The sequence below is a fragment of the Neomonachus schauinslandi genome, chromosome 4 (assembly GCF_002201575.2).
Source record: "Neomonachus schauinslandi chromosome 4, ASM220157v2, whole genome shotgun sequence".
NCBI lineage: Eukaryota > Metazoa > Chordata > Mammalia > Carnivora > Phocidae > Neomonachus > Neomonachus schauinslandi.
The window spans coordinates 3,914,704-3,934,460 of NC_058406.1; the positions used below are offsets into that span (position 1 = coordinate 3,914,704).

General features: G+C 61.0%; 1 protein-coding gene across 1 annotated transcript in view; it reads right to left on the reverse strand.

The window, feature by feature from the left end:
* Positions 1 to 19,757, reverse strand: part of CHD5 (chromodomain helicase DNA binding protein 5) — a 56,441-nt gene that overhangs the window by 36,095 nt on the left and 589 nt on the right. The window contains exons 2-6 of the mRNA XM_044913810.1: positions 10,898 to 11,025; positions 5,397 to 5,576; positions 2,806 to 2,924; positions 1,823 to 2,061; positions 73 to 197 (exon numbers count right to left, since the gene is read on the reverse strand). Of these exons, the coding sequence (XP_044769745.1) occupies positions 73 to 197; positions 1,823 to 2,061; positions 2,806 to 2,924; positions 5,397 to 5,576; positions 10,898 to 11,025 (791 nt within the window). The remainder of the gene's footprint in view (positions 1 to 72; positions 198 to 1,822; positions 2,062 to 2,805; positions 2,925 to 5,396; positions 5,577 to 10,897; positions 11,026 to 19,757) is intronic.

Here is a 19,757-nt window from a genome sequence, read left to right on the forward strand (position 1 = left end):
TCCCACATTCCCATTCACGCTCACACACATTCCAGTCCACCTTCTCACACACGCACACACACACACACTCACCGAGGAGCCTTTCTTCCTCTTGTTGCTGATCCCTCCAAAGCGGAACTTGAGCCCGGCTACCTTTCTCCCCTTGCCCTTTTTCTTCGCATCCTTGGACCCTTTGATCTTCTTCCTCACTCCTGGCCCTGCAAAGTGACAGTGGATAATCCACACCTGCCGCGGCTCGCTCGCCCAGTGCCATGATTTCAGTCAGCACCCCAGGGACTACACAAGGGAAGGGTCGCTCTGCCACCGCCCCTTTCCAGATGAGAAGGCTGAGCGGTGAGTCCTTGCGTAAGAGTGACACAGCAAGCAAGGGGGAGCCAGCAAGTAGCCCCCACTCCGTCTCTGCTCCGGCCACCAGTGCCCTGGTTCCATGAATGGCGGAACTGCCAGCCATCTTGGGGACAGCCCTGTCCTATCCGAACTCCCCCGAAAAGAGCTGTCCCCAATGAAGCCATGGGCCCCGGTGGCCAGCAGGGCCACCAAGGGCACACCCACCCCTCTGTGGTCCAAACCTGGGCCCTGGAGGGCAAGAAGGCCTTTCCCCAGCCGCCAGCCTCCAGGTCATCCCCTGGCCCAGGCAACGCTGGCACCACTCAAGACTGCCCCCCACCTGTGCCCATCACCCACCACAAACACCAGCTCCCAGGTGGCCAGCAGGGTTGAGGCTGTTTTTTTGGAGACAGCCACAGGACAATTAGCCACCTGGGGAGAAATGACCCCTCAGCAGCCTCTCCCACCGGGCTGAGCAGGGAAGATGGGGCCCGGTGGCACGTGGCCTTGCCCCTCCCCGGGCCCTCCTCCAGCCGTATCACACACAGATGGGGCTGGGAGCCCAGCTGTAACCTCTGTGGCGCCAAAGAAAATCTATTTCAATTTTTCAGGCTCTGAATGGGCAGCTCAGGGAATCAATAGCTCAATGGCTAGAACCCAAGAGGAAATGAGAAAGCAAGGCAGGCTGGGGAGGCCCAGGACAGGGGACGGCGAGGTAGGAGAGCAGGAGTAGGCTCTAAACCCCATGTCACTCTGCTCACTGGGCCCCCGCAGAGACCTGGAAAGGGGTACATCATTCCAGAAACCAAAGCTCCTTGGGGCTGCAACAATGGGTCCCCAGAGCCCCCAGAGCCCCCCATCAGAATCCAATCAGTACCCAGAAAGGCTGAGCTGCTGGCAACCCCACCTTTGAGCACCCTGGGGAGATGTATGTCTCTACCCCAATGGGGCCAGAAATCCTCCACCTAGGCAAGGTCCCTCCCCAGAGGACTTGAAGTCACAGAGAGCCTCTGCTGTCCCTATTCTCCCCCAGACACCAGACACCCACCACTGAGTCCGATTTCGTCAGGTGCTTCCTCCCAGGGAAGCCGGCCCTGACCACCACCATACTCATGCACGTCCATTACCCCGAGGGCTGGGTACCCAGACAAGAGGGGTCAGCGGGCTAACCTTGGAACCCTTCTGCTCAAACTCAAGAGCTCCCCGACTCCCAGCAGCATGGGCCTCCCCTGCCCCTCCCTGCATGCCAAGTCGGAGGGGGCCAGGTGCAAGAGTCCCAAAGCTCCGAGCACACTGTCTCCTGTTTCACCCCAGCCCCCAAAGGGGAAGTGGGACAGAAGCTATGAAGCCACAATACAGCTGAGAAAGGGCGAGGGGGTCCAAGGTCAACCAAGGCACTGGGTCCTTGGTAAAGCCTGTCCCAGCTGCCCGAGGCTATAGGGTCTGGGCTGCGACTCTGCCGGCAGGGCTGGGTGCCCACCCCCCACAGCCTTACCCTTGCCCTCCTTGGTCTTGGCCTTGCGGATAGGTACAGGCTGGGGTGCCTGCTGGGGGCTGATGGCCAGCGGAGGGGCGATGGTGACGGTCTCCACGGCCGCGGCCACCGCCGCTGCAGCTGCTGCTGCCGAGCTCCCCTTGAAAGGGTTGTTGGCGCTGAACTCCCGCCACTTGGCTCCCAGAACGGTCATCATTTTGGACATGGGGATCTTCGGGTTCTTCTTGGCAATGAGCGGCCTGTGTGGGGTGAAAGCACCGCCGTGGAGCGGATGAGACCCCCCCAAGGACCCAGGCACCCCCTTCTTCTCCCCTGCTCCCATGTTCCAGGCTGGGAAAACTGAGCAGAAAGCGAGGCAGGGCGCAGGGGAGAGGACACAGCCTGAGACTCCAGTCCACACCCAAACACTCCTGATTCCCTATTTATGTGGTTGGCAATCTTCTAATTGGGTTTCCAGACCCTGTACCACCTGAGGGACCAGGGGGAAGAGCCTCCCGTGGGCCACTGGGTATCCGGCCCCATTTCTTTCTTTTTTTTTTTTTTTAAAGATTTTATTTATTTATCTGAGACAGAGAGAATGAGAGAGACAGAGAGCACATGAGAGGGCGGAGGGTCAGAAGCAGAAGCAGGCTCCCTGCCGAGCAGGGAGCCCGATGCGGGACTCGATCCCGGGACTCCAGGATCATGACCTGAGCCGAAGGCAGTCGCTTAACCAACTGAGCCACCCAGGCGCCCGCGGCCCCATTTCTTCCAGAGCTGAGACAGGCCATGAGGGCTTAAGGCCCTGGGGATTGACCAGGACCACCATCCCGGGGCTCGGGGCAAGCAAGAGAAGGCGGGACCATCTGTTAAAAATGAAAGGGGTTCTGCCCAGGGTTGGCATCAGCCTGATGGCCCCCCTGCATCCCAGGAGCCTGGGGCTCTGTCCCCCAGCTTGGCAGTTCCCATGGACGCTGGCCACGGTGGCCGGCAGTGTGGCCCACCTGAGGAACTGGCTGAAGGCCTTGTAGTTGGTCAGCGTGTGGTAGTCCGCCTCCGAGAACAGGTACTCCACGTCATCCAGGCCCCACTCGGCCATCAGCTGCCCCGAGGACTTGGGCTCCTAGGGACACCCAGGCCAGAGGTGGGGGTCAGCGCAGAGTCCTTCTGACATGCACCCCCACCCCCAGAGCCCCCACCCAGGAGGTCTCAGAATGGGTGGGGGGGCTGTGTCTGCAGTTCCTACCCACCCTCCGCTTCCCAGCCCGCCCCCCCTTCATCAGTGGGAATGGCTCAGGCACCAGCTCATGAGGGGTGCAGGGCCAAGCCTGGGGGTTTAGTGTAGGGGCTCTGGGGGGGAGGCTCTGTGCACACCCAGGGCAGAAGCAGTAACAGAACTCATTCTCTGGGAGGAATGTGTTCTGGGAATTTGGGCACCAGGCCAGAAGAGCAGCCTGCAGGCCTAGCCTAAAGGGCAGCTGTCCCTGGGGAGGCAGCAGGGCTGAAGGGCTGCCTGAGGCATGCTGGGGAGAAATGAGGCTGCCTCCGGATGTCCCTGGTAGAGTCACGCACGGACCCCATGAAATGACAGGCTGATGCTCCCCTGCTTCCAGGGCCAGGGTGGGGGCATGGGACAAGGGCCCAGCTGAAGGCAGACACGTGAGAGGGTCCCTTGGCTACTGCTCGCTTTCCAGATGGGGCACTGAGGCCCGAGGAGGCGTGTGACTCCCCAAGGGCACACAGCGAGCTCTCCAGACAGCCGGGCCGGCTGGGGTGGGTGGGGGTGGGGGTGCGGCTACGAGCTTGGCCTCTAGAGCCAGACAGACCCTGGTTCTAATCCCAGCTCTACCCCGCACAGGCAGCGACAGGTGGACAAGCTACTTCACCCCCCTATGCCTGTTTCCCCGTCTGTAGAACGGGATAACAGCACCTGCCTCCCAGGAGGGAACAAGTTAGCACAAGTGCTTGGAACAGGGCCGCTCCTGCCCTCGGTGGCCCTGGTTCCAGGCAGCCCTGCCCCAGCCCCACCCACTGACCCATTCAGCCAATCAGCACTCGCCACACCCAGGAGCAGTCATTGGCCAGGTGCCACTGGGTCTCCCATGTGGACAATGTGCGAGGACTCAGGCCTGCTTTCCCAGCTGCTGGAGGGCGCCGTGGGTGGCCAAGAAGCCCAGAGCTGCAGTGACACCCATTCTCAGCCACAAGGGTGCCTGGCCTGAGCCGGGAGCTGACCCCCCACGGGCAGGGTGAAGGATGTGAAGACACAGGCCCTAGGTGACACCCCAAGCTGGAAGCCCCCTGGCCTCTCAACTCCCGGGCCACCGATCCAGCAAACCCCATCACTGCCGAAGCCCCTTGGAGCTGGGCTGTCTGCCCCCGCAACAGGAGACCACCCGGGAGGTGCACACAGCCTCCCTTGGTCCCGGGAACTGAGAACCAGGCCTGCCTGCCCAGCGCTCTCCGGACGCCCGTTCTCTGTGACTGGTCAGCGGGGCCCCCACTGTGGACGCCCTCCCATGGCCCAACTGCCCCCACGACACGCAGCCATTCCTGGAGGCCCCTCGGACCTTGCTCCCAGCAGGAAGCAGAGCAATGTGAGCCTGAGGGAGAACCCTGGATTGTGCCCACAAGTCCATCCTGCAAGCTGTCAGCCCTCAGCTATGATCAGTCACAGATGACTCACAACACACCTGCTGGCTAATGAAATCCCTCTGGGTGTAGGGACACCACGGTGCTTCCTGACTTCAGCCGCTGACGGCCACCATTTCTGCCTCACCCAGCAGGACCGATATTTACGGAGTCCTTATCTTTAAATCCACCGCTAGCCCAACCTGAGCTTGGGGGCCATGCCGACTCACTGACATCTGCCGCTGCCCAAGAGCTGGGCCCAGGGCCCGTCCCCTCCCCGAGGAGCCCTGCAGTGGCTCTGAGACCCCAGGGGCCTCGACCTGCTTCGCATCATGCCACACACGCACAGAGAAGCCGCTTTCCCCCAGGGAGAGCTGCAGGCCCCTCCACGTAGCTGCCCTGACTCGTGCTCATGGGACACCCTCTTGGATGCCCAAGCGGCCAGAAATTCAGAATACACGTGGAGTAACAAAGTTCCCCTTCTGCCAGAGGCAGAGTTGTCTGGCCGCTTCTTGCTGTCAGAGGTTCCATTTGCTGGTTTATTCTCCCAGAGTGCTCCAAGGGAGAGGCTCCTGACCCGAAACTTGAGCCAGAACACCACTCTCCTCAGACAGAGCTGTGCGCTCCAGGAGAGGAGCAGAAAATACATCAGCAAGAGGCCACTCCACGTGCCCCCCAAACTCCTAAATGTCATCCATCGTTATTTCAAATGCGTCTCCAGGACTTGGGCACAGTGTTCCTCGCACACTTGCATCCACGCTCATGCCCACAGGCCCACCTGCCCCCGGCAGCCACACACACACACACACACACACACACAGTGGGGTGGGGGGAGGATGCTCTGGCCCTTTGCTCGCAGGGGCTCCCGGGTCAGAAAGCAGAGAACTGACTTGAAGCCTTGGCCCATCCAGGCCGGGCATCCTGCTGGAGCCCAGGCCCCTCCAGCCGAGCCTCAGGGTTTTACCTTTAGACACCCGTCGTCATTATCATCCTCGTCATCATCCTTCCTTTTTCGCTTGGCTTTTTTCTCCTTCTTGTCCTTGAGCTTTTTCTTCTTCTTTTTATTAGGGGAGTAGTCACTGCCCTCACTCTCCGACTTCTCTTCCAGATCCTCTTCATTTTCTGACAGCTCATCATTGCTCCCCTGGAAGAGAAAGGAGGATGGTCAGGGCAACAGGGGCCCGAAGAAAACCGAGTCCTGGGTGGCAGGACTGCCCTCCACAGCCCCCTGGCACAGACAGTCAGCCCATGCTTTCCGGATCATTCAGCGTTCGGCTGCTCACAGCCCATCACAAGCCCAGCCCGAGGGGCTGCCCCAAGCCAGCACTGGGCAAGGGTCCCGTCCCCAATGGCTGGGCCCCCAGTTCGGTGCAGCCAGCCTAGAGAGCCCCGGGGTGAGGCTCAGGCTCTGCTTCAATCAGAATTAGGTTTCTAAGGACTTGAGGATTTTAACCAGTGTGACGGGAGAGCGCTGGGACCCGGGAACTTGTGCAGGACGTGATGTCTGGAGCCAAAAAACAAAGTGCAGGGGAAAACCCCAGGCAAACGGGTGGGCAAAGCGCCAGGGGTGTGAGTCAGCGCCCGACCTCTGTGCAGACCTGTGCACCCCACGGAGCCGCACCTGTCGAGCGAAACCTGTAATTACTGTAGACCGCATGTCCCAGTTTCATCTGTCTGTGGGCCCTCCAGAAGCTTCTACGGCCCGAGCCCACCTTCTCCACCACCCCCACCCCGCCACTTCGTCTCGAGAGGAGACAAGGTAATTTAGGCAGCTCTTAAGCTTGGCTTCCTTGATTTAGTTTCCCGTCTGTACAGGCAGCAAATGGCCCATTTCTATGGAGATAAGGGCGTTCACAGCCAGAGCATCCCCACCACAAATACACTGCCCCTCCAAGGAAGCTGTTTGTTTACTCTCCGCCTCTCCAGATGCAAGTGGACTGGCAGAGCCCTTCCCAGCCCCCTCCGGGCCTGGGTCTGCGGAGAGGCTGGGCACTGAGGCTCCAATTACCAGCACGGGGTTTGGCATTTTAGAGCTGGCTGTTGACTGTTTTCAAGGTGAGCTAAGAGAAGCACGGAAATGACAGAGAACTGGAGAGGTGGAAAATGAGCTTGGGAAACAGCACTGGGGGGCAGGGGGAAGAACGCTGAAGAGGACGTAGGGCAGGGGAAGGGTGGGGGAGGGGAAGAGGAGAGCAGGAGGGAGAAGGGAAGGGGGAAGCAAGGGCAGCGGGTCTGTCTGGAGGCTCTTGGGCCCCACCGGATCTCTGCCCTTTCCAGGCACACTGTGAAGAGTTGAGTGTCTTTCCCCAGGAGAGAGGCTCTTCCCAAGATACAGCTGGGAAAGGACTCCCCCACGGGCTCCCTGTACTTCCCGACTGTCTCCCACCGGGCTCTCTGCTCCCAAACCTTTTATGCTCATTAAGCCGCTGAGTCAGTGTGCTGGCTGGCCGTTGGCAGACAGCAGGGCCTCTGCGCCTTTCCGGAACTGGGTGTTTCCCGGAATACTGATTCGCTTTGCGGGGCCCCAGGGGCGAAGCTGGTCCTGGCTGCCGCTGGAACCTGCCTGGGGCAGGACAGCCTAGCGAGGACTCCTGCTTCCAGGGCAGATGCCAATGCAGAGCCCTGGGGCCACAGCTCCCAGCTCTGCTACAGTCCTCTGGGGAGGCAGGGGTCAGACAGGGACATCTGTTTTCCCCGCGGGTGTAGCGTTCGGCCAGTTTCAAGAGACCACCCTTGAAGAGACCTGAGAGGCAGGCTTTACCCCAGCCCTCACCCCAGCAAAGGTAAGGATGGGAGAAGGAGGCTGCCATGAATTTCAGCACCTCGGACAGACGCTGTGGGGCAGCCGGAGGGAGGGGCATGGGGCTGGCCCTCAAGCTGCCATGGGGTGGACCCCACACACCAGACTGGGAATGAGGCAGGACGACCCATGCCCGATACCCACTCGGCTGAGACTCGAGTGGACTGGCTGTGGGTCCTGGGGCTCCCTAGGGAGTCTGCAGGACACAGAATGGCCTAGGAGCTCTGTCCCTTGCCAGCCTGGAACCAGGCAAGTCACTAGGGCCTGGCCTCAGCCTCCTCATCTGTGAAATGGGGGATTCAACAAAGGGTGGCAAGAGGCACAAAGGAGATGGTGTGAGAGGAGGCTGCATACATTCTGAAATGGGAGAGACCCAAGCACCCCTGACCCCAACGCTGCTTGGAACACAAAGATGCAGGCCAGATGACAGACTTAAGGACCTCACCAGCCTCACCCTTCTCGTTTCTGCAAATCAGGACCAGGCTAAGTCAACAGCAGAGACCGTGCCCGCAGCTGGGTGTCACCTACAGTGCAGCTGGGCAACCTGCAGCTGACGGAAGAGGCTGTTGTGGCAACACCTGAGGGAGGACTGACCTGGGCATCTGATGGGAAGTAGGCATTGCCGTGTCCCAAGCGCAGGAAAGGGGAGAAGCAGCCGGCACAGCAATAGGGCCCAGAGGGAGCTGGAGGGAGGGACAGGAGGGCACCTCCAGCAGATTTCACTGTCTGTGTGTGTAACATGGACGCCAGGCCTGGAGAAAGGCCCCAAACTGAGCCTGCCGGAGGGCTGGACCAGTGTCCATTCCAGGGCTAATGGCAGAGCAGGGGCGCCAAGATCCTCCTCAAGGAATGAGTGAGAGCAACCACGGGGCACATCCACCACTCACTGGTGCCCCAGTGGCCCCCTAGGAGATGGCAGTGGTGGCAGCCCCTCATTCTAGGGACAGGGGAGACTTCTCCCTCCACTGCCTGCCTGCATCAGGGAAAGCCTTGTCAGAAAGAAAGCTCTGAATCCCCATTTCTCCCAACTCACCACCTGTTCCTTGATCCTCTCCAGCAGAGCCTTCTCCACCCACCCCAGCAAATGAAGTTCGCACTGCCTGGGCCCACCCCCACCTGCAGCCCGATCTCATCGAAGCCCTCCTGGCTGCTCGGGGTGGGGTGGGGGTGCTGGCAGAGGGTGGGGGTGCAGGACTGGTCTTTGGAGATTGGTTTCCCACTGGCATCATAAGCCGGTATCCACAGCGTATCTCTGCATCCAGCTGTTTGGACCCTTCAAGACCCGGGCCTCCTTTTTTCTCTCCCCAAAATCTTCCCTTGCAGAGCAAGGGGCGAGGGGAAGGGCAGCAAGTGGTTGTAAAAACGACATGAAGAGGAGTGACCCAGGAGCAGGACCTGGAGGGATGCAGCACCAGCCAGTGGCGAGAAGGAAAGAATGACCGAGAACCAGGGGTAGATCAGCCGGTTCAGTATCTTGGAACTTATAGAAGGGGTTTGGGGCCAAGCCACGTTCAGGGAAGGAGACACAGACACGGAGCAACACCATCCTAATAAAGCCCTGAACCAACCTCAGCCCCAAGCCACGCCACGGGCTGTGAACACGTCGGGGCTTTGACCTTGATGCTGTCCTTTGGGCTGTGGCCGCCCCAGGCGTGACTGCAGGGGAGGCATCTCGTGGTCAAAGAGTCTTAGTGGACTCCGAGTCCCTAACCGAATCCATCTGCTGCCTCAAACACCACGCCCAGGCTTCATGTGTGCGGAGCTGGGGGTAAGAGGAAGGGCTCTCTGCCCTGACCCCCGGCCCACTGAGGCCAGAGCATGCCACCAATGCAGGCCCCAGGGACCCCAAGTGGACAGTCCCTGCCCGCCCTTCCTCCTCCCCAGCTCTGCAGATGCCTTTTATCAGGGCCTCCCATCTCTCTCTCCCTTCCCTCTGCACCCAGCGCTCAACACACACCGCATCTCCCGATAAAGGAGGCATTTACACTCAAAAGGGAGGATTCAGAGAGTTGGTCATTCTCAATTTGGGGTCCTTCAAGATTGAGAGGGAAAAAGAAAGAATGAAATATGAGCCTTCCCATTCACGAGTGTTATAAACAGTTATAATTTAGCACTGAATAATTGGTTGCTATGGTAACCGCGCTGTACAGGTTGAAATCATTTCTCCCTCCTGCGCTGGGCCTGACAAGGAGCTTCATCTACATATGCTCAGGTTCTGGCCACAGCCTGGTTGTTTTATGTAAATCATGATCCGCGACTTGCTGCCTGTCCCCACCCCCACCCCCACCCCGCCAAAAAAAAACCCGCAGCCCCTCTTCTGCCTCCACCCACCGCCTTATCTTGGGGCCACCTGGTTGGAGATGATGGGGGGCACAGGGTGAAATCCCCCTCCCCATGACCTGGGGACCCAGGTAGGCGCAGACAGACGGGTGGGGGCAGGGGGCCAAGATGCTGCTCTCTGGCTACAGCCTGCTCCAAACCCTCTAAGATGTGACAGCTGGCCAAGCCAGGTTCTCAGGAGTACAGGGGAGGGGGCAGCAATGACCTAAGGGTCACCTTGGGGGCCTGCCAGGTGGCACCCGGTCATCTGCAAGCCTCCCATCCACCCGGCCCTCCATCCCTAGTGAGAAGCCGAAGGAAGGAGAGAGGGTGAGCAAGTGAGGGGAGGGAAGAAGGTGGAGGTTGGAAATGAGGCTGGAGGGGAAGGAGAAATGGAGAGGAGGAGGGGAGAGAGTGAGGGAGCTAGGGGTGGCTGAGGCAGAGGCCAAGCTCCGGCCAAAACAGCAGAGGGAGACACAGAGAGGGGCCCAGACAAACACACACATCGTCAGGTAGGTCCCCGGGCAAGAAGGGAGGGGTGAGACCTGAGTGAGCCTGGCACTGGGTAGAGGGGAGGCAAGCACCAGCCCTCCCAGGCTTTGGACACCACTGGCCCTCCCAGCCGTGAACCCATGCCCCCCCAGCCCCGGCCGCACCACTCTACAGACACGGCCCACCTCTAGCCTCCTACCTGGCCAGGGCAGGGTGGGGAGGGGAGGGTCCTGCTGCACTGTGTGCCCAGGAAGGAGAAGGAGCATTCAGCCCTGCCTGGGGCACCCCTGGTGGTCCTTCATCTGCATCTGGGAACTGGGCGGACCCTGCCGGAAGGCCTGAGACCAAGGACTAGAGCGCACTGGGTGTCCCATCCAGGTCCAGTGCCCGTGAAAGCAGTTGCCAGAGAGAAACGCTTGGAGTGGGGGCTGTGCTGGGAGCTCCTGCCCTCGGCACAGGGTACAGCACGAGGCCCCAGGATCCTAGACTCCACGTCCCCCCACAATGTCCACAGAGCCTCAGGTCTTGGGAGGTGAGGACGACACGTCAAAGCCTCAACCAGAAGGTCTGTGTCTGCATCGCGGGCTTCTGCCTGCCCCGAACTATCTATGCTCTGTGGCATAAAGATAAACGACGCTGGAATGTCCCGCTTAAGAGGACAGGGCATTTCTGATCTGACGCACAAAGTCTGTACAGGCCGCTTTTGGAGTCTCGCACTCGAACCCAGCTCTCAGGACGCCCCCCTGGGCAGCTGGGACCTTTCCCCGCAGGCCCAAGCAGAGCAGCCAAGACCCCTCGGGGCCCTGACCCCCCTCCCCCCACTGGCCTGACCCCAGCAGGGCCCCCCCACGCACCTCTTTCTTCTTCCGCTTCCCTTTGGACCGGTTCTCCTTGAGCTTCTTGGATTTCTTCTTCTTGGGAAGGCCCACGGGCTCCTCAGGGAAATAGTCATCAAAGCCTCCGAGGCCCCCATCTTCTTCTTCTGGAGGAGGCAGAAGCGGGAGGGGATGACTCTGCCACTTCCCTCAGGGAGGCCCCCAGTGGGGCAGCCAGCCCCGCAGGCCTCCACCTGCCTCCTCCGCACCCCCTTCCCTGCACACAGGGCCCCGGCCTCCTCCCAAGCCCTCAGAGCCACCAGCCCAGACCCGGTGAGTGGAGTCTCAGCTCAGGCGGGCGGTGTCCCAGGCCCCCACTTCCCTGGGCCTTTCCTCCCCTTGCTGTAAAATGGGACAATAACCACCCACCCTGACAGGACGGTGCTCGGAAACAATGTTCTGAGCCAACGCGAACAGCTAATGAAGAGTCCTCATGGACGTGGCTCCCCCGGAGAGGAAGCAGCCGCACAGATTCACCAAGCCATCTCTGGAGGGCTCCAGGGAAGGGTCGGGGCCCATTTCTGCCCTCCGGAGGCCCAGAGCGTGGTGGGGAGATGGCTTGTGAGCGCAGGCGGATGGGGATGCATGGGTCACATCACCCAGGACCACAAGGAGCCACACGGCGGGGGGGCGGGGGGGGCGGTTGGAGGGAGACCAACAAGGAGGACGCCAGGCTCCCCCCTTACTGGGGATCAGAGGCCACATGGCCTCTCCCGCCCGAACCGCACACACACCCACACGGTACACTCACCCCCAGTCACACACGCAGGATGCCAAACCCATTCCGGCTGGGCACCCAGGAAGATGTGAAATTCCACAGAGATGCTGCATCCGCCACACGTGGGTTTCCAAAAGCGGCCACGAGTCCCGAGCTCCCCTCCCTCCTTCATGAATTTAAAAGGCCAAGACCAAAGGGGAGCGGGGCAGGTGTGAGTGTGCAGCAGGACTGTCTTAGAAGAAGCAACTGGCTTCGAGCGTCATGCCACCCCCCGCCAACAAGGAGCGGGCTCCCTGTGCCCGGGGGAGCAAAGAGAAGAGCCAACTGGGGCCCCACCCCTGCGGGGGCTGGGGGGACACCTAACAGGGAACCTCCGCCTGAACGGGTCTGCCACCCCGCGACCCTGAGGAGGGCGCCCAGGAGACTTTCATCGGGAAAGGGGGAAGGGCGTCCCTGCTGAATCAAGTTCAAAGAAACAGAGCTCCCACCCACCTGGCGCAGGAAGCCCACCACCACACACACCGCTGTTGCTGACCGCGTCAGCCGGACAACAGCTCAGTGCGGACATGCCCACCGCAGGTGCTCAGACACGCATGTGCACACACCAACATGCGGCCTCCTGTTCTCCACACAGGTCCCCCTCATGCCCTGCCTGGGGCCCCTGTCCCCTGGAGTCCCCAGGCTCATGTGGCTCCCATCGCCTCACTCTGGGTGCAGCTAGAGGGCGCTGGTGACCCGGTGGCCACACCCCAGAGCCCTACAGGGCCGGTTCCCACTCGTACCACCTCCCTACCAGGGGCACCACTGTCTGGGCACCCAGAGGCCCCGAGGCCCCCTAAAGGGGGGGTGTTGTACAGCCCCCCAGGAGTCCGTGGGGGTAGGCAGCAGGGCATGCCCAAGTCCCAGTCCCCTCCCCATCCTGCTGGGCAAACACAGGTATGGAAAGGGACTCCCGGCAGGACCGGGAGCCGCTGCAGAGGTGGCCAGCTCAGTGGTCCTGGCTGGCACGGGGGTCACAGCTGCCAGGCCTTGGCCCGGGCTATGGCACACAGGGCCGAGCGGCGGGGCGGGGGCAGCCCAAAGCTGAGTTTAATGCGGGCCAGGTCTTGAGCGGAGCCAGGTTGAGCTAACCCTGTCCTGTCCTGTTCCTCTTAGCCCTCGCACGGGAGGGGCAGGGATTTTTCAGACCAGTTGAAAACATGCACGGGGACCCCCAGAGTCATCCTGGAGTGGCGGGGCCCGGAGGTGGTGACGGAGCTGTCCGTCCACACCTGCCAACCCCCACCCCTGCCTCCACCTCCCCCAGAGCCACAGGGAGACTGCTTGGGCAGAGCCACCCCTGCACCCTGGCAATGCCCAGCTCCGATTATATAAGAGGTTCGGGCTGCTGTAATCGGGAGGGGCCCTCTCCCTCCTGCCACCTCCCCGAATCCCCTGTCCCCCCAGCGGGGCAGTCCCCCAGATTGGGAAGGCCAGCTGAGCACATGGTCAACGACAGACCGACTGGCCAGCACAGCACACAAGGGGATGGACAGGTGGCTACGGGAGGTTATCTGCCTGGAGCAGAGGGCAGGGGGTCAGGGGATGCCCCACACTCTAGCCCTAATCCACACCCAGAACGAGCCTCAGACGATAAAGCCCCAGACCCTCTGCCCATGGACAGAGCCCCCCCTCCATTCCCAGAAGACCTCATGGCCTTCTCTGGGGCTGAGCATATGGTGGACGAGCCCTCACCCTCTGAGGGACCCTGTGGGACTTTCCAGACCAAGGGCCGGCCTGGGTCACCTTGGTGTCCCAGGGTGAGGCCCGAGCTCAGCACACAGGCCGTGCGTGCTGTTTAAGTGCCTGCTAGGTAAATGTGGGGGGAGGTCTGAATTCTGGGGGGGACCTCGGGTGCCTGGAGAAGGGCAGGGGTGAGGACCTGCCCACTCCCCATCTCTGACAGACCCTTCTTGTCCCTGCACGCATCCTGGGAGCCCTGAGGACACCCCAGGGCTGAGCTCTGCGACACCACACCCTCCCGGCACCTCCTGATTCCCCCGCACCCCTGTCTTCACCCTGGCCCCGTCTCCCCCTCCTGCCTCTTCTGCAACAGCCTCTGAGTTTCTAAAACCAGACCTGGAGAGTCACAGCCAAGCAACCCTGCCCAGGGCCCCTCAGCAGCTCCCAGAGCCCCCAGCCCTGTGCCCCCTCCTCAGGGCACACAGTCAGGGGTAAGGTGGGATCCCACTCGCCCTGGGGTGAGGGTCCCAGGAAAGAGCAGCCCCAGGACTCCCTGCCCCGCCAGCTCCCAGACCCTCCTGGCCGTCCCCACAGCCCCCTGGCCCACCTGGCAGTGCCCTCCCACACCAGCCCTGCCCCTCCAGGGCCCGAGACTCCATCGATCCGACTTGGGCTATAATTAGGACCCATTAGCCTTGTTATCTCCGCTACCTCCTGAGCTTCCAGGCCGGGGGGAGCTGCTTCAGAGACAAGAGACAGGCAGGGGGACAGAAGGGTGGAGACAGAGGGGCAAAGAGAGATACCTCTGCTGCTTCTTCCTGAGCTCACCCACAGCCCTCTCCCCAGCTCCCTGAACAGGACCCGGCTCTGCCCTGGGGGACCCCCAGGCTGGCCTCACTGTGCCATTGAAAGCTGCAGCCCCAGGGAGCTGGGCAGGTCTCTTTCAGGGTAGCGCGTTGTTCACAGCGCAAGTACCCACGCGTCACCTGCGCCGCGCTCAGAGCGGATGTTAATTTGTATCAGTTCATCGACTCCACTCGGGACCCCTGAGAGGTGGTACCATCACCCCCATTTGCAGAGAAGGAAGCAGGCTCAGAGGGCTCCTGACTTACCCATGTAGCTTCACAGCCAGCAGGTGGCAGAGCCAGGGTGGGGCCCGGACAGGTGGTCCTCACCCCTGCCCTTCTCCAGGCACCCGAGGTCCCCCCCAGAATTCAGACCTCCCCCCACATTTACCTAGCAGGCACTTAAACAGCACGCACGGCCTGTGTGCTGAGCTCGGGCCTCACCCTGGGACACCAAGGTGACCCAGGCCGGCTCTTGGTCTGGAAAGTCCCACAGGGTCCCTCAGAGGGTGAGGGTTCATCCACCATATGCTCAGCCCCAGAGCAGGTTCTGCTCTGCCTATCTCCTGCCCCCTCCTCTGGGCAAGAACACAGCCCCCCAGGGAGCTTTGAGGACGCAAGGTGATCAGAGCAAAAGGAAAGCATGTGATTGTGGAGGGAGAAGTTAGGTCCTCTGGTCTGAGGGTGGTCGAAGGATCTGGGGGCCCAAGCCAGGTGCAGGGACAAGAGTCCTACTGCCAGGGTCCAGAAAGGCAGGCCAATCTGCCCACAATGGGGACCCAGCCCAACATCCACCATCCTCTCTGGGACTTGGAGAGGAGGCTCCTTCTGTTCTCCACCTCCAACCCACCACCTAGCAGGGGACAAGATCACCTGGTGGCCAGGAGGAGGGAGGGACAGGGGAGTGCAGACCTCAAACCACCACCCTTTCCTGGTAGGTTGCCCCCAATCCCTTGCCAGATGAGCCTATTTCTTCATCCTTAAATGGGCCTAGCAATGCCTTTCTGACAGGGTGATGGAGAATTAGAAGTCGTGAGATGCACAGTAAGTGCTCGGTGATGGCAGGTAGAGCCCAGGGCCCCAAAGAGTGGCAAAGGGTGGGGGTCTCCAGTTTGTACACTGCTGAGCCTAGGGTTCTCAAGGCCTCTCTAGGGCTGGCCAAAGGGGGACACCAAGATGAAGGTTCCCATCAGTCCTTGGAACACCCCTACACCACAGGCCTTCTGCTGATAATGGGGGGTCAGTACTCCCGCCCAAGAGAGGATTAGTAATTTATTTATGACATTAACAAAACCCAGACATCACCTCATTGGCGTCTCATCAAAGAAAGCATCGGTTCTGAGCACTCTGGGCAGGCAGGTGGGAGGCGGGGGGAGAGAGAGTGAGGCTTTTACCCTAAGGGACTGAGGCCAGGGAGAGAGTGAGGATGAGGAGGACAGGGACCTAGGGCAAGCAGGGACAGGCCCCCCTGCAAACCCAAAGCATGGGTGGGGAGGAGGAAAGAGAAGCAAGGAGGGAGGGGATGGGGAGACACAGCTGAGGGTCAGGGAGAGACAGAGGAAAAAGAGGGAAAGCAAGGGACTGCCAAAGAGAGAGAGAAGCAGAGCCAAGCGCTCAGGGAAGACAGACTTGGAAAGAGACAGACGGAGGGACAGACATGGGGGCAGAGTGAGAAAAAGAGACAGGGAGAGAGAAATAAGGACAGAGCCAAAGAGAAGGGAGAAAGCCTCAAAAGTTTTACCTGCAAAATCCCCAGTAAGTTAGAGACCACATACTGTGTTCTGTACCTGGTTTGGAGAAGATACTCAACAGATCTATGTTGGGAGGTGGGTGGATGGAAGGAAGGAAGATGGAGAGTGGGTAGGATGGCTGGCTGGTGAGTGGTGGGTGTATGGTTGGTTGGTTGGTTGGTTTTATGGTTGGATGAAGAGCTGTTAGGTGGGAGGGTAGATACATGGGTGAGTGGATTCATAGGAGGCTTGGTGACTGAACGAACTGAGGAAATGATAGATCAGTCTGGAATGAAGTGACCATCCCACAGGCCAAGGCACTGGGCAAAGCATGCTGGTGACTTTGCCTCCCTCTTCCCAGCAAACAGTATTAAATACAGGCTCCCTGGGAACCCCAAAACCCACATTTCCCCACGGGGTGGGGTTAGCTAAGAAGGCGTGAACCTTGAGAATCACGGCTATCACTCCCTCCTGGCCCCTGGGCCAGGAAACCTAAAATGCTCACATGACTGGGGCCAGTCCTCTGGGCAGGGGGGACATGGGCCAGTCAAATGACTCTGGGGTCAGAGTGGTCACACTGCTTGGCCAGGTGAGAGGCCGGGCTCAGCAGCTCTGGGAAGCCCAGCCCTCTGGCTGTAAGTGATGGCCTGGGGACAACCAGTCCGGGAAGTTTAAGGAAAAGGCCGGGGGGGGGCACTGAGCCCCTCCTTCTCTTCCTCCAGCCCCAGCACGGGGGTCACACTCCCAGCCCTCCTCCAGCCCAGGCTCCCAGGCCCCCCAGCTTACTAGATGAGGGTGCAAGTCTCAGAAGCATTTCCTTGGGAAAGGCAGGTCAACTGCCCCCGTTGGGTGGTGCCAATTACAGCACTCAAGGTTTATTGGGCACCTATTATGTGCTGGGCACTGTGACCTAAATGTTCCACGGGCACTGTCTCACTAGTCCTCACAATAACCCTCTGTGAGGTAGCGGATGCTATATCCCCATTCCCCAGTGGGGACACTGAGGCAGAGGGCCTGGGGAGCGTGCCCAGGGCCAGTCAGCTAACAAGCGGCAGAGCCAGGATCCATCTGAGCCTGGAGCCCTCACGTTGACCAGCCCCCCCCACACACACACACACTCCCAGTGGGATTTGGCAGTTGCCAGGCCCCGAGCCGGGGAGGCAGGAGCCCACCCTGCCTCCTCCAAGCAGGCTCGCCCACCTGCCTCAGTGCCGAGTGCTGGCCACGCCGAGCCCGGTGTGGGGAAGAAGAACACTGCTGGGGGGAGGGGAGGGTGGGGCACAATGGAAAGAAAGATTTGACAAGACGAGTCCAACTGCTGCAGATTTAAAAATTAGCGTGAGCGCTCCCAACACAACAGCTCCTCGGGCCGCAAACTGCGCTATTTTGGAACCAGCTGGCCCCAGGTTCAAGTGGGTGACAGCTATGAGCTCAGGCCGAGGGCCGCAGAGCAGCTGTGATGGAGGGCTAGGGGGCCAGCTGGCCAGCACCTGGGGAGCGACAGGAGGCCTGGGCTGAAGCTGTCACCGTGCCCAGAGGCCAGGGGTGAGCTAGGGACTCCCAGCCTTCAGACACGGAGACCACAACCATCTCCTGAGTACCCACGGTGCCGGGTGCCAGGCCTAGCGGGTGATCAAAGGAGTCACATTCGAGGGGGGAGCCCAGAGACACAGAAGTAAGCTGGCGGTAATATTCCAGAGAGTAGGAAGTGTTGCCAAGAAAATAAAGCACTAAAATGGCCCTGGGGGGTTGGGGCCACGCTTGGGCCAGGAGGGTAAGGAGGGCCCCCCTCAATGCTTCTGAGACTTGCACCCTCATCTTCCTGAGGAAGCCAGAGAACAGGCAGCTAGGAACAGGGGAAAGAGTGGGTCAGATAGAGGTCACAGCCAGTGCTCAAGGGCAGGATGGAGCTTGGAGCTTGGGGGTCCGGAAGCATCAAGGAGGCCAGTGTGGTTGCAATTCGGGAACAAGGTGGGGTGGGGTAGATGCAGGTGGAATAGAATAGGAGTTCATCGATCCATCCAAGCAACGGGAGCCTGGGCCTGATTTGTGTTGACAAAGGTGACCCTGGCTACTGAGTGGAGGGTGGTCAGCGAGGTCTAGCTGGGAGGCTATGAAGTGGACCAGAGGCAGAGGACAGGGCCTTGGGGCAGGGACACGGAGAGGGAGCTGGGAGCTTGGGAAGGCTCAGGACATCTAGCCTTGCAGAAGGATGAGGCTGCAATCCCCAGACCAGCGGGGCTGGAGCAGGACCGCCTCTCTGCAGGGCTTTGGGGTTGCTCCCAGAGGCCCTGGGGTCAACCTCACCTCTTTTCCCCACCTTGCCCTGGAACAATGGGCACAAGCAGGGAGAATAGGTAGTGAGCAGGTGACTTTGACAGAGACTGAACCCCTCTGGCCCAAATAGAGTGAGACAGGTGCCCATCGACCCTCCCCATGCTCTGAGCCCTGACACAGGCAGGCAGAGCTGGAGTAGGTGGGGCAAGTGGACAGGGGACCCCATCAGGGGTTCAGTGAAGACCCAGAAATAAGCCTGTTAATGCATGTTCAGCTGTCCACTGCCCCATCAGTGCCACAAAGGGGCCACGCCCCAAGCACCACTGGGAATTCCTGAGGAAGCCAGAGAACAGCTTAGGGAGGAGCCGGCCTCCTGGATAGAAAACAGCCATGGGTTTCAGTGTCTCTACTGGGCCTCTATGTTCCCTCCCAGGAAATGGGCCTAATTCCTCGCACCCCGGGATCTAACAGTCAACTATTGTCCAAGCAACCCCTCCCATAAGGGGCCACCTCACCCCCACTCCCCTAACTGGAGGAGGCTCTTTGCAAACTTGGCCAGACTGTCTGAAAGGCGGAGTGAGGCCAGGCTCTGGAGGAGTCCTAGTCACAGTGTCAAAGCAAGCAAACAAGTGGGGAGGAGGCCCCCCTAGTGGGCGGGGCCACCTGGTGGGAATCCCCCCTCCAGGAAGACTCAGAGCAGCCTGGGGAGCTGCTGCCTGTTGGGTCCTCCCCCTCTCACCCCTGCACACAGGAGTTGGGAGTGCCAATCTGCAGAATGCCCCATCCGCCCTCCCTCCAAGGCACTCCTGGGGCCAGAGAGCATATTCTTGGGCTCGGAAGGGCCCCCGGACCTCCCACAAGTCTCTCAGGAGCCCGGAAGGGGCCACAGACTTGGTGCCGGGAAGCTGAGAAGAGTCCCCCAAAGGGAGGGAGGGAGGGAGGCTGGTTGACAGGGTGAGGCCCTGCCCTGCTGTGCCAGGAGGAGAACCGTCCCAAACAAATGGTGAGCAGTTAACTAAAGAATGATCCTTGCAAGGTTACCCCTGATGCACAAGCCCTGTTTATGCTGAATTCTGAGAGGGACGGCAAGGGGCTGGGGCGGCGGCCCTGGGCGTCAGGCCCGTGGCCAAAGCTCGATGGGCTGGGAGCGCCACTCCCCGGGCGATCTCGGGCCGGAGGCGCCGGCGGCCCCGGCAAAGTGTTTGCGAGAGGCGGTCCCAGCACCCCGCGGCCGGGAAGGGGAGCAGGAGTCCGAGCCCGCGCGCCCCGGCCCGGAGCCCTCGCGGGCCTGGAGGGAAACCGCCCCAGCCAAGGCGCTCGCGGGGTCCCCCTGCACGGCCAGTCCTCGAGCCGCTCCGGGCCCCACCCAGCGCGCCCTGGGGCCGAGACGGGCGGAGGCCGGGTCCCGCCTGCCCCCGCGAGGCCAGGGGCGCGCGGCGCGGGTCCACAGCGCGGGGTGCGCGGCGCCGGGAGCCGAGCGCGATTCCCGCCCCCTTCAAGGGCACGCGGGGCTGAGCCGGCGGCGCCGCGCCCCCTCCCAGCCCGGG